This window comes from Caloenas nicobarica, chromosome 12 (genome assembly GCF_036013445.1).
Source record: "Caloenas nicobarica isolate bCalNic1 chromosome 12, bCalNic1.hap1, whole genome shotgun sequence".
In the NCBI taxonomy this organism is placed as follows: Eukaryota; Metazoa; Chordata; class Aves; order Columbiformes; family Columbidae; genus Caloenas; species Caloenas nicobarica.
Window position 1 is genome coordinate 17197530 of NC_088256.1, and position 12646 is coordinate 17210175.

General features: G+C 38.7%; 1 protein-coding gene across 2 annotated transcripts; it reads right to left on the reverse strand.

Moving 5' to 3' along the window:
- Window positions 1-44: 44 nt before the first annotated feature.
- Window positions 45-10270, reverse strand: TMEM185A (transmembrane protein 185A). Of its 2 annotated transcripts, XM_065643245.1 has the most exons (7): window positions 10139-10270; window positions 7698-7874; window positions 6216-6423; window positions 3333-3416; window positions 2239-2415; window positions 1781-1904; window positions 45-1113 (listed from the first exon to the last, which is right to left on the reverse strand). In XM_065643245.1, the coding sequence occupies exons 1-7, from the start codon at window positions 10174-10176 to the stop codon at window positions 869-871; spliced, it is 1053 nt and encodes a 350-aa protein (XP_065499317.1). In that variant the 5' UTR covers window positions 10177-10270; the 3' UTR covers window positions 45-868. The 2 variants fall into 2 exon arrangements, with proteins under 2 accessions (XP_065499317.1, XP_065499318.1); XM_065643246.1 differs by lacking the exon at window positions 3333-3416.
- Between the last annotated feature and the right edge of the window lie 2376 nt (window positions 10271-12646).

The following is a 12646-nucleotide window of genomic DNA, read 5'->3' on the forward strand; positions in this document are numbered from 1 at the left end:
AGGAGATCTTTCTTCAAACAAGAAAATGCTATACCAACACCAATTGAGTTCCTATCTTGAAAAGTTTAATCATTTACACCAACAAAGTTGGTAATGAAGACCAAGCTATAATCCTTATATCAGCTAACTGACAGCTGTAAAACCTAGAGCTAATGTTTCTGGCATAGGCTGCACACACAACGCAAGAGGGAACAGCTTATTCAGCAGTCAGTCTAATGGGAGAATGGTGTACATGCTGCTCAAGAAGAATTAAAACAGGAAACTGGAAAAGCAACAAAAGCAACACTTGACTCCCAAGCCAGTGCAAAAGTTGAAATATTTCCACGAAAATTGACATAGCTAACTCAAAACCAGTGTGTAAGTTGCTATACATTCTGTTTCCTCCCAAAAATCTTTCCAGTCTTGCCTGAGAAGTGCAACACTCCCGTGCCCGTGGCTGGACAGAAAAAGAAGTAAAGAGGTACTATATTAAGGCATCTGAAAAAAAGCATTTAAAACAGACATGGAAATCAAGTGTATATTTAGGACCTAAAAGACACCTGAAATAGCATAGGCATTTCATACAGGGTTTTTAAAAAAATACTTTTAGATAATACTTATACTGTACAGGACAAGACTTTTAAACAATATATTACACTGCTAAAATGTTCATATAAATACTATACAGGCAAGCGTGCAACCAACCCGTTCACAAGTTAGACCACCATGTATCTCTGCAAAAGCTCTCAGATTATCTTCAAGATCTCTGATTTGTGTACTCCAAGCCACTGATTTGGCAGTACCCATTTTAAAGGAACTGGGACAAGGCATGAGATGAAATACATTTGTCTGCTGATTCCCAATCCCAGTTTAATATGCTGCTGTCATCTTAATCAGGCATATCAATGTTTAACTTGGGAGGTGGAATCACGTATTTTCCAGGACTCTGTGTAATGACCACTCCAGTCTTTTTTCGAAACATTGGTGCAATTTTTGGTGGTTCAGGCAGTGGTGTTTCTTCTGTTTCCTCATGATCTTCATGGTGAAGATCATAAGAAATATTTCCATACTCTCGTAAGAATGGGAAAATTTCAAGCAGGAACTGGCAAAAGTCTTTGCGAATTCCAAACCACCCTAAAAAAAAAAATCATTTCACATGATTGCAGAACAGAATGAAAATGTAATAAAGTAGTCAGACTACGCAATCTCGTGACATGCGATGGCATAGGCAGACGCAGATTATTAAATGTATGTACTCAGTATTCCCCAAATAGTTTTGTTGTTAGCCAAATATGATGTGATGACAGGAGTATCTCATCCTTGCTATTATCTGCACTAGATTAGAAAACAGTCACAACTAAGCAGCACAGAGCACTATTTGGCCAAAGACGAAAGAGAATACTAGTTCAGGTGACTAGGACAAATGCTGAGGAAAAATAAAAATTAAAAAAAAATGGTGCTATGCTGTTTTCAGAACCCAGAGCAGAAAGATCCAGTCACATCCCATGAGAATGAAACCCACGGAAATAAGGAAGGATAAAAGGCTAAGTGGAAATTAAAATCCCATCGAGATTTCTAGTTGAGTCCAAGCAGAAATTGTGCTCTTATAGGAATAAGAAAAAAAAGCAAGAGACACTATAAACACTGAAAACTTACTAAAATCACCTGGAAAGAGTAACAGACATGAGAATTCTTTCATGAGGGCATATACACAAGAAAGCCCTTTTTGAAAATACAAATATTAATAAAATGCACTTAGGCCTGGAGCTTCGAGCTGTTTCCATGATTTTAAAATACTTACAGTGATTTCCTCCTTTTTGTCCAAATGTTGTTGCCATTAAAGTTATCAGTGAAAGCCAGAGAGGAACAAATATTGGTATAAAAGAAAAAGAATTATGCCCGTCCAGTCTGTGCACTAGTAAGATCTAAATGGCAAAAAAATAGATACAATGTCAGTTTAATCGCAATATCCACTTTCAAGCTTCAAACATATGCTGATCTCTGATCTTAAACTTTACCTACCCGTGAAGAAAAATAACTCCACAGAAACATGCAGTTACAGTTCCAATGTGATGCATATTTTACTCAAACTTTATAGAAACACCAAATTCTTGTTCTTCTTTCATATTTGCTATCCATATTTTATTCCAAAACCAAAAGCAGTATTCTCATTTTAGTAAGTTCAAAAAGAGAAAGAGCAACATTCATCACTCACTGCGAAAGAACAAGATACAAGAACCTCTTTATGCTTTTTCCTACCTCAAAAGTGAGCAGTGGAACTACAATTGTCATCCAGCTGACGGCCATCGTTATGTGTGTCCTCCTCTGCTCAGCAATCACATCCATAGAGCGTAAGAACAGAACAGACCAGACAATGTAATAGAGCACTACCAGACACAGAAAGGACATCAAGATCCACAGTGGAACACAAACGACCTGAAAGAAAAAGAAATCAACTGCGTTTTCGCCCCTCCCAGACAGTGATGCATTTTTACCGGTTTGATTTGCTTCAGGTGTGGGGTTGTTAAATAAGTCTACATATTAAGTCTAAACAAGAAAAAAATGTTAAGTTATTGCCCTTTAACTAATGTAATATGTAACAGAAAAACTTTACAAATTGTGTGCACCGTTAAAAGCCATATTGGCTCTTTGGGGTTCCTCAGCTTTGTAAACCCCATCAAGCTGAAACAATTTAAAATTGAGTCAATGTAGTTCAACTTCAATAAGACTTCTGTGATTTTATACAGGCTCAAACAGCAACTATTTTCTACACTGGACACCTTACTTCAAACAGTTTCTAAATTAGATCCTTTTCTTAGTTGTTTTGAAAATAGAAAGGACAGTCATAATCATGCCAGATTATCAGCTTTATGGAGGTTTACAAACACCCAGACACAGAAGCAGCGCTTTTGTATTCTAAAGGCACTTGGGACAGGGGATCTCAGCAGTTTTCACAGTGACCACTTGCGCACTAAGTGGATTTACATGCATGGTAACGCAACAAACAGAACAAGTTATTTACCACACCCTATTTACCAACACATTCCCATCATTTTTGTGGCTAGTTTAGTGTTCCCATTCAAAATCCTTGGTTAGGATTTCTCTTTCAATAACTGATGAGAGATTAATTGCAGTTGATGGCACATCCCTCTCCATCGAAAGGTGTAATGCCCAAAGAACAGCCTCTGTTTCCCATGACTACTGCATGAAATGCCAGACTGTCAGTGAGGGATTGTTAAGTGAGCAAAAACGTGATCATGGACTCTGATCATACATTAACTGTCTCCTATAGTAAATATCTTTATGAAGTTCAGCACTTAAACAAGAGTAAGAAGAAAATACTTGTTACATACAAGCCACGGCCATCTGATGATCTCGTCTAGTCTAAGTGCAATAAATATGAACTGTAGAATATTGACTGAACACAAGATTTCCAGCTAGAAAAAGAAAAAAAAAACACAGTTGTTAACTCTCAGCATGATGACGCTATTTCCAAGATAACCAAAGAATCCGTCAAAGGACTTTTCTGACTCCATGTTTATCACCACAATATGGAACATCGGTTTCATTTATGTGAGATATTACTAAGCATCCCTAAATTTGGGAGGCTGTGATCCCAATAGAGTAACTGTAGAGGCAGCTATCTCCTGTGGAAAGACCTTCCTGGTATTTAAAAACAGAATTATAAAAAAAGCTCTGCCTGCAACACTTTAATATTAACAGTGATTAGAGAAGTAAGAAAAGCCAAACCAATCAGACTGAAAAAAAGCAAAGCATCGGAAAACAACTATTTTCTTCAGATAAGAGATACTGCTAGACTTAAATGAACAAGTAGTCAAAAGTCCTCCAATTTAAAATTCACAAAATTTATCTTTACATTACCACAATTACTAAATGATATCTTTAAAGATGAAAATTACATGGGCTTAACTACCAACAGTCCAGTTTTAAAATCCCAGCTCTTTCTGGAGTGAAAAATAAACCACATAGAATACTGGAAGATGACATCCCAATTCAATCATTTACTGTATAATGGAGAGATATTTTAAATTACATGGAAGACATTTGGGTTTTGAGGCAATACGGAAAGGAAAACATTTTTAATGAGAAGTTAATGAAAGCTTTTCATGTGTCCCTCCTGCCACTATGTGAACTAACCCTAAATTAGACTTTAGGAACAAAAATAAAAACCAACCCAAACGACCACACCACAAAATCAAGTTTGTGTCTTGTTTGAACAAAGTGAAACAATGAAACACCAGCAGACTTGGCAAGATTCTGTTTCTAAAGTTTACAGGCAACCCTACATGGGGGCATTTCAAAGACCAAACAGAAAGTTATTATGTGAAAAAGACTAACTGAAGCTCTGGAGTGTTAAGTTAGAAACCTTTTCCAAAAACATGTAGGTATGTAAGGTGTCTTTGAAATGTACTGTTCCTCTGAAGGCAGACACTACACACTACTTTTCACTAACGTGTCATTGTGTACTATGAACTCTTGGATAAATGCCTTTGAAACTCACAGTCCAGGGAGTCAAAAACCCAACAGGCAGCAGGCACCTGCCTCTTTCAGAGACTGCACTGAAATCTTCACTGTTGAAGTACAGGTGACTTTAAAAAGACTCGAAAATTAGATTTAAAATAAGTCTGTACCACTGGCTTTCTCAAGAGAATAACCCACCAAAAAAACCCCACAGTCAAACATAAGACCAAGCCACCTGAAAACTGCAAGGGCAAATAGAGAGAAAAATATTTTTAAAAAAAGAAAAAGAGGATCAACTGCTAGGAATAATTTTTAGAATCAAGTTAACATTTGAGCTATTTATGGGAAATGCATGTATATTTGGAGTGGCTAGGTGCACATTTTAATTAATTCAATGTGCCTTAAATAAGTGGTACTTTATTGACTATAAAAATAGTGTAACACATAAAAGAAAGCTTTTTCTGAGCCCACCATGACATATAGACGAAACTCCACTATGTACTTACTGATCACCTAATCAGTTCCAGAATAGGAACAAGCAGATGACATATTTCAGATTAAATAATTATGATGATAATAGATCAACAGCTAGTTTGATGATTACTCATGCCAAAAAATTATCATCCTGGATTAAGGACAGGCCCCCCTTACGTTTCTAGCAAACAAAAGGGAAACATCACAACTTTCGCTGAGTAAAAAGAAAGAACAGCACTATGTGAAGATGACAAAATAGTAAAAAAAAAAAAAAGCTGACAGTTCAAATGCATAACTTATTTTCTTTGAGATGGCTGTTGCCTTATAAGGGTGAGCAGATTCCATTTTTTCCCACCAGTATTTAGCAGCTGTGCAGTCACCTGTAAATCTATGGGTAATCAAGCATCATCCAGTAGAAGGCAAGTACTTCTACACAGATTTTACTTTTAGGGATTGTTAACTGCGAATAGAACTCTGCAAAATGAAATTCAGTTTGCAATATTCTTAAATCAACCAACCATCCTAACAATCACTTACCAAAAATGTTTCTCTTTAAAGTTGGCTTATGCTAACATTAGAGAAGTATTCCTTTGAAACTGAAAAACCTGAACAAGTTGAACCTCATCTAAAAATCAGATTTTTAATTGTCATGGAGTAGTTTCAGGACATAAGAAAAAAAATCCTTAAAAAAAAAATCAAATCAATAAGAATTCTAAATTTACTGCAAAATGCCACAGCCATGGAAAGATCTTGAGAATCCTTGCAAAGTTCTTCCAAAACCAAATGGAGTGAGTTAAGAGAAGAAAGAAGGTCAAGGCAGCAAATAAAAACCTACTGTTTCACGTCTACTGTTTTATACCCACAAAACCAAAGCTTAAGCACAGAGAATGGGATAGCAAGAAATTTTCAACCCTGCTCATCTAGGGCACTGGAATTTCAATTCTGCCTAGGGACACTGCTTGCTGTCAGTGCAATTTTCTTCAGTCATGTCCATTTAAGAGTCCAGTATTAGTTCATATTGCAGTTTGTGGTGAGTCCTTTTAATGTATAATAATAAAAAGGCAGGTTTAAACCATGCTGCAATTTAGTAGTTGAAAAAGCTAGAAGATGTTAGAAAATATTGTAGTATTCCCGACCCTGATTTTTCATTCTAGCAGGTCAGTGCGAACAATTAATGCAACTGATGCAGTTGTCCGTATCGTGCTTTACTGAGAGATGAACTGTAATGGAATCGGGTCTTGCACTGCCACGAGTGTCACAGATAACAAATGCAGCGTTACCTCCAGAGACCTGTCGTGTCGGAATCCCCATACACAAGCTGCAACGGACACCGGGGATACAAAGAATAACGGCATGAAGACCAGGAGCCAGAAATGGGTTCCTCTTTCGATCCTGTCGCACACCAGAACTTCAAACATCAGCAGGAGCAGGTGGATGCCCACTGCGATTAACATGGCTTTGAACTCCACGCAGGTTTCTCCTTCTGCTCTAAAGAGAGGATAAGGAAGCATTCAGTTCCCGTGTCAGTAGGACAGCACGGTGTCCTGCAAACATCCCAAGGCACTTTGTTTCACCTGTTAAGTTTCCAATATTAACAGGTGTTTTTAATAACCATACACATTATGCCCAAATAGCTGCTATTAAACTACACTCCTGATGATGTAACAGGATTTCTTGCCCATAAAGCTGCACATTCAAAATATTTTACTCAAAGAGGGCAGTGGGATTTTTACAATTGGAACATTTTCTTAGGATTCCGCAGCTGTGCGGATAAAACAGGATTTCTTTGCTACTATATAAACACTCAGATATCATGCAGGCTCTTAGGAAATAAGCTAAGTCTAAAATTTAATGTTTGGTTCCTGCACCAGCTTTCATTGAATCAACATCTTTCCCCGGAATTTATTTATTTTTTTTTACCAAAATCAGCGTATTGCAACAGAATATTATCTAATGCTAGAAAGTAAAATGCCTGTAAAATAACAGCACAGAGAAACCACACTTTTTCCTACACAGTAGAACCATTACTAGAAGGGGCAAACAAGACCTGAACTACACAATATAGTGTATCAGAATGAGACGTGCACAAAGTTTTTAATTTCATATTCACCATATATAGAAAAGAGAATTGAATTTATTGCACTTCATTTAAGCTAGTTTTTCTTTTCCCCGGCATGCTCAAATTCATATCTGACTCAGATTACCAAAAAAGTAAACACTGATGTATTTAAAAGTCTGAAAGTTATTTTACCCTAGACTGACAACTAAAATACCTATGTTAAACCCCTTTGACAAAAACGAAAAGGAATTTACAGAATTTGTTCCCACAAACATCTTACTTTGCAAATGTTAAGTATTTGCTTGTTATTAGTGTATTAAGCTACTTTTTGTGATTTAGAAAATAATCCAACTAAGTACAGCATAGGAAGTGCATAGGAAGATATTCTATATGGCTCCTACTAAAGCAAGAAACACCCAACATTAACAGAAAAGCGCAAAAAGTCACTCCAGGAGAAGTTTTAGCTTCCCAAATACAATATTGTTGAAGCCCGTGATAAACTCTTGCAACTAGGATTAAAACATCCGTAGCTGCATAAAGCTGTCTGCTTACGCTATAGGTGTTGCTAATAATTTTAAGTATGTTGAAAACAAACCTGGATGCTATATCTTACGTTGTTAAAAAACCTTATTTATGAGTTTGATTCAGTGTGGAAAACACACGATGTGCCCCCCATTTTGAAAAATAAATATCCTCCACTTACCGATACTGTGGGTTTCGGGCCCATACTCCTGTTCCCACTGAGGCACCAACAATCACCATTAACTTCCAGAGCCATATGGGAGCAAACACAGCCCAGTAACTCCACTGAATTTTGTCATCGAGACGTAGGGAGAGCAACACAGAAAAAAGCAGCAGGCAGGCATAAATAAGAAATTTGCTATTAAACAGACCAAAAAAAAAAAAAAAAAAAAGAGTCAGAAATGAAGGCACACGACTTAACATAAACTTTGTGAACAACAAGAAAATTAGCCATAGCTGAAATGTAATCAGGATACTTCCTCACAGAAAATGTGTGTCCAACTTCTGTGCAAAGAATCAAATCAGTTCTGAAGAGTCAAATATTTAATCATAAATATAGCATACCTCATCTCTTCACTTATAAAACCAGTGCTGCAGGGGAACACATCAAAAGCATTTTTGCATGACAAACTTAATGAATGGACATCTAGAAATAGTTCCCTCCCACGGGGATCCAGTCAGGAGCTGTATTATTAGAGGCTCAGAAATATACCAGTTGTACATGTTTTTAGAAAACATGGTCTTTCATGCAAATCAAATGAGATAGCTTTTGACATTCAAAATTAAGTTCCAAATTTATATAGTTTTATCCATACTATTTTAAACTAAAGATTAAAAACTATTACACAGTGTAATAAGGCAGACTCCAGAGGGTGTGTTTTTGTTGGTTTGTTTCTGCTTTTCTCCCTTTTTATTTTTACATTCCATTTTAAAAAAGCAACATTCTAGAAAAAAAAAAGTTAAACAATGGTACTGATTATTGAGTGAAGTTTCTAACTGGAATACTGAGGTTGGCGTTTACAAATTTAAAATAGTTATGTTGATATATGTTATAACCTAGTCAACCTAAGAAGGAACAAATGTATCTGGAATACTTGAGAGCAGCAGCACAGTAATTGCTTGTACCACCAAAAATCAGACAAAATAATTAGATGGTACATTATTTCCTCACACTACAGGAGGGGAAAAGTCACCCACCCTTTCACCCGATGATCACAGACTGCTTTATAAAACACGTCATTAAGTTTTAACGCCACTTCAGTGAAGTAGTTATATGTATTTTAAAACATGAAAAACCTAAGAAACAGAATAAATATCTAATACAGAGTGAAGCAGCAATAGTCACACTACCCTTAATCCAACAGCACAACTCAAACCACCGACTTCCACTCCCATCAAATAATAAAGCACTAATTAGATGAGCATTGCCCCGCGTAGCTATCAAGCTGCTTTTTGTCTATTCAGAACAAGCGTCTCAGCTGCTCCTTAATAAAAAAAAATTAGTTTTATTGGGTCACCATCTTCTCGCGTGCTTGATGAAAGTACCTCAGGACAGGATGATATAAAACAACAGTCACTCTTCACAGCAACAAAGAGACCCCTCAGCTTCCCATTCAGACAGCATCCAAATAAGCTGCAAGCACCGCTCGGCAGTAACAAAACTTCACCAGCTTCTGGAACTTCTGTTCCTACTTTTCCATTACTTCCAACCGCACATATTTAAATTGTTTATCTCAGCCTCTCTGCAACAATGTATTTCCTGGAGGACTGATTGCCCTTCTGCTTGTCTCAACAACCAATTGAACACGGCTTTTTGTAATTGCAATTGTGTAAGGCCTCTTTCACAAGCAAGGTTTTTCCGGGACTCTCAGTATTTCATGCCACCCTGCACAAGTCACTTGCTGGCCTTTATTCTGTGGCTTTAAAATACCTGGGAACAGCAAAAGCAGTAAAATTCAACTCATTCTCTCAGCTTCTTTAAAAGTTAAGTACATCCGTACTTGCTTGGCAAGAGAACAGAAGCCCAAATTGTGGTGGCTATCATCTCGTTAATTTTAAGAATGACGAATAACCATCAGCAATTTTCGAGTCTAGACTAGGATTGTTAAACTTGGTGCCTTCACACCTGCAAAAAGTGAGCCTTTACTATGTGCTAAACGCCTGCGTTAGCGTGTAAGGTAACGTTGCTTTCCGGTATAAAGCTTTATATTCCAAATCACCAAGCTGAAAAATTCAAAAGCCAAAATGAGACTTGGGAGTAATTTTTACATGATAAAGAAAAAAAAAAAAAAAAAAAAAAAAAAAAAGATAAACCAAAAAAGATGGTTGGAATTTGGCCTGGAAACCAGATGGTCAAGCCCCAGCCGAGCGGGGGACGCACCGACACCGGCGGGTGCGGGGAAGGGAACCGGTCACGAACCGCCCCCCCAACCCCCGAACCGCCTGCACCGGAGCGGCTCCACCCGCCGTGCGGACGGGGCCCCGGCAGCCGAGCTCCGCCGAACCCGGTCTCCGCCCCAGCCGCCCCGCACGGCCGCCCCGGGACCCCGCACCGAGCGGCGACCGGGCCCTGGCGCGGCGGCGCGGCCCGAGGCCGCCCGTTAACCGCCGCGCTGCCCTCACCTGGGGTTGAAATCCTGGAACAAGCCGCGCAGGTTCATCGCGGCCCGACCCTCCGCCCCCGCCGCGCTCTACCAGGCGCGCATGGCGCGGCCACCGGAGCCTGGCCTGGCCTGGCCTCGCCGCCGCTCCGCCCCCGCCGGAACCGGGCAGCCCGCCCCGCCCCGCGCATGCTCCTTCCCTAGCCGCTCCCCGGCAGCGATCCCCTGCCGGGCTTCACGGCGAGCACTGCGCATGCGCCTCCCGCAGGCCTGCGGCTCTGCCAGCAGATGGGCGGGGTTTGGCTCCCGGCAGATTCAGTTTCTGCCCTTTGTCAACTTAATTTTGTGTTTCCCTTGTGCTTCAGGGTGCGCTCCCGGGCTGCTCACAGTCCGGCTCTATCGAGAGGCTTCCTGCAGATAGGCATAAAGGAATATCGTCTTCTTGTAACCCCAGTCACGTCAGCAATGCTTCTCTCAGGTGGCGTTATTTCCTTTAAAATACATGACTGTGTTTCAGAAGTTAAGCGCTGAGCTTAGTTATTTAAAAAATATGGGCTTAGATAAGCTGTTCTGAATCTGTCCTATTTGTCACCTGTTCATTTGGGGTTTATCTCACACTTGAGTAGGCTCATACTGTCCTGTATGTGTGAACAGAAATCCTCATCGGACGTTCTTGAACCCATCGGTGAAGCCAAACCCGGAGGATCTGGAGCCAGATTTTGTTTGTGATTCTGCCACTTGGTTTCTGCCGCAGTGTGTGACGTGGCTGTTGTCATAATTACAGCATTAAATCACACATTATTTGGACACGTCTTGAGTGTCTGGATTTAGATTTCTTTAGTTTGACCTGTGTGCTATATTCATCAAGCATTTTAGGTGATGTTCTCTTCATTAATTAAAAGTAAACAGATCCGGGAACTACTGATATTTGGGGGTTGCCTTCTTTAATGGCTTTTTTTCAAACACTCTCACTATGTGACTTCTTCGTTGATATTCCTGTCACATCCCATGGAGAGTTTTGGTTTTTTAATCCCTATTGAACTTTGTCTGTTCATGCTAACACAGTACTGATTTTCATATTTTCTTGCAGCTCACACTTTGTTCTTCTTTAATTGCCAAAATCAATAGTCATCCAAATTCTAAACACAACTAACCGCAGTGCACATATTCTGCCCTGCAGTAGTTTATGTCTAGAATCTACCAAATAGATTTTTAAATAGCAAAGCATCACTTTTTTTTGCTATTTTTAAAAATTTTTTATGTTTATCATTATGAAAAAATGTGTCTGCAGCAGAGATGTCCTTACCTAAGTAGAAAATAAAACATTTAATTTGCAGTATTTTTAAAAAAGAAATCGTATAAATTTACGGTTGGGAAAAAATGCATTAAGTACTTTGTATTACATAATAGAAAACCAGTGTCTCTTTGGTTTACCTTTAAATGTTGCATTTAATTTTAATACAGTAAACAGACAGATTGTACAGCTAGAATATTTGATATAAAATGCCCACACGTTTGCTATAAAATTGATTATGGGGTCGACTAATACCATCACCTTAGTCCAACACAAAGTAATTTAATTCTATAATTTGTGTTCTTATTGTTGAAAAATACAGAGGTGTTTAATATGAGGTTTCTAAGTAATTTAAAAATTGCAGTACGATTCTGCTTGTGTCTTCTCTAAATTTGCTATGATTTTTATTAATTTCCACTCCACCTCTACTTGGCCAGTCATGCGCGTTGTGGAGGGAATTTGAACTTTACCTTGACCTGATAATTCATGTGAAAAGACTGAGTTGTCAACTGTTATGAAAATTAGGAGCTCTTGTCTTCACTAAACATCTGTTTTTTAACTAAGGAAGTTGTACTAGGAATGGAGCCTTACAGCAAGAAGGACAGAGTTTGTGAGTTAAAGGAACTGATTGTGCCTATCGTATTATGCCTAGGGAAACTGCTGGGAGTTCTGCATGCAACACTAAGCTTTTATTTACGTTCCTCCTTTTTTTAAGTAAAGGTACCTAATAATTTTACCTAAAGCATTATCCAGATTAAGAACTTCTGTACTGACACAAGTCAGGTGTTCCAAGAATCTCAAGGATCTGTGTGTCTGGATAATACTGACTTCAAATGAGATTTCTGCCCATAACTCCTCTGGGCTTCTTTCAGAACCCAAGCCAGACAGCACAAGATCAATGCTTAAATGCTGCCAAGTCAAATAGCAGTTTTCAGATTTTGTATACAAGAGGTGAGTTCAGTTCAGCATGCCTTGCAGCAATGTAATAATTTGCAGTAGTATAGCACGTGGGTTAAAATACTGACACCCTGATGTAGTAACCTTGTGCAACATATACTTTAGCCAGTGACGCGGGACAATGACAAATCAGGCTTCATCTTATCAGTAGTTGCATATAACATAGGTCCTTCTGCAATGCATTCAAGGGAAAGGATCAGGTTAAATGTTGATACAATTATGGCAAATTTACATGGCTGTTACAGAGATAAAACGCTAACCAGCTACTTGCTGCATTTT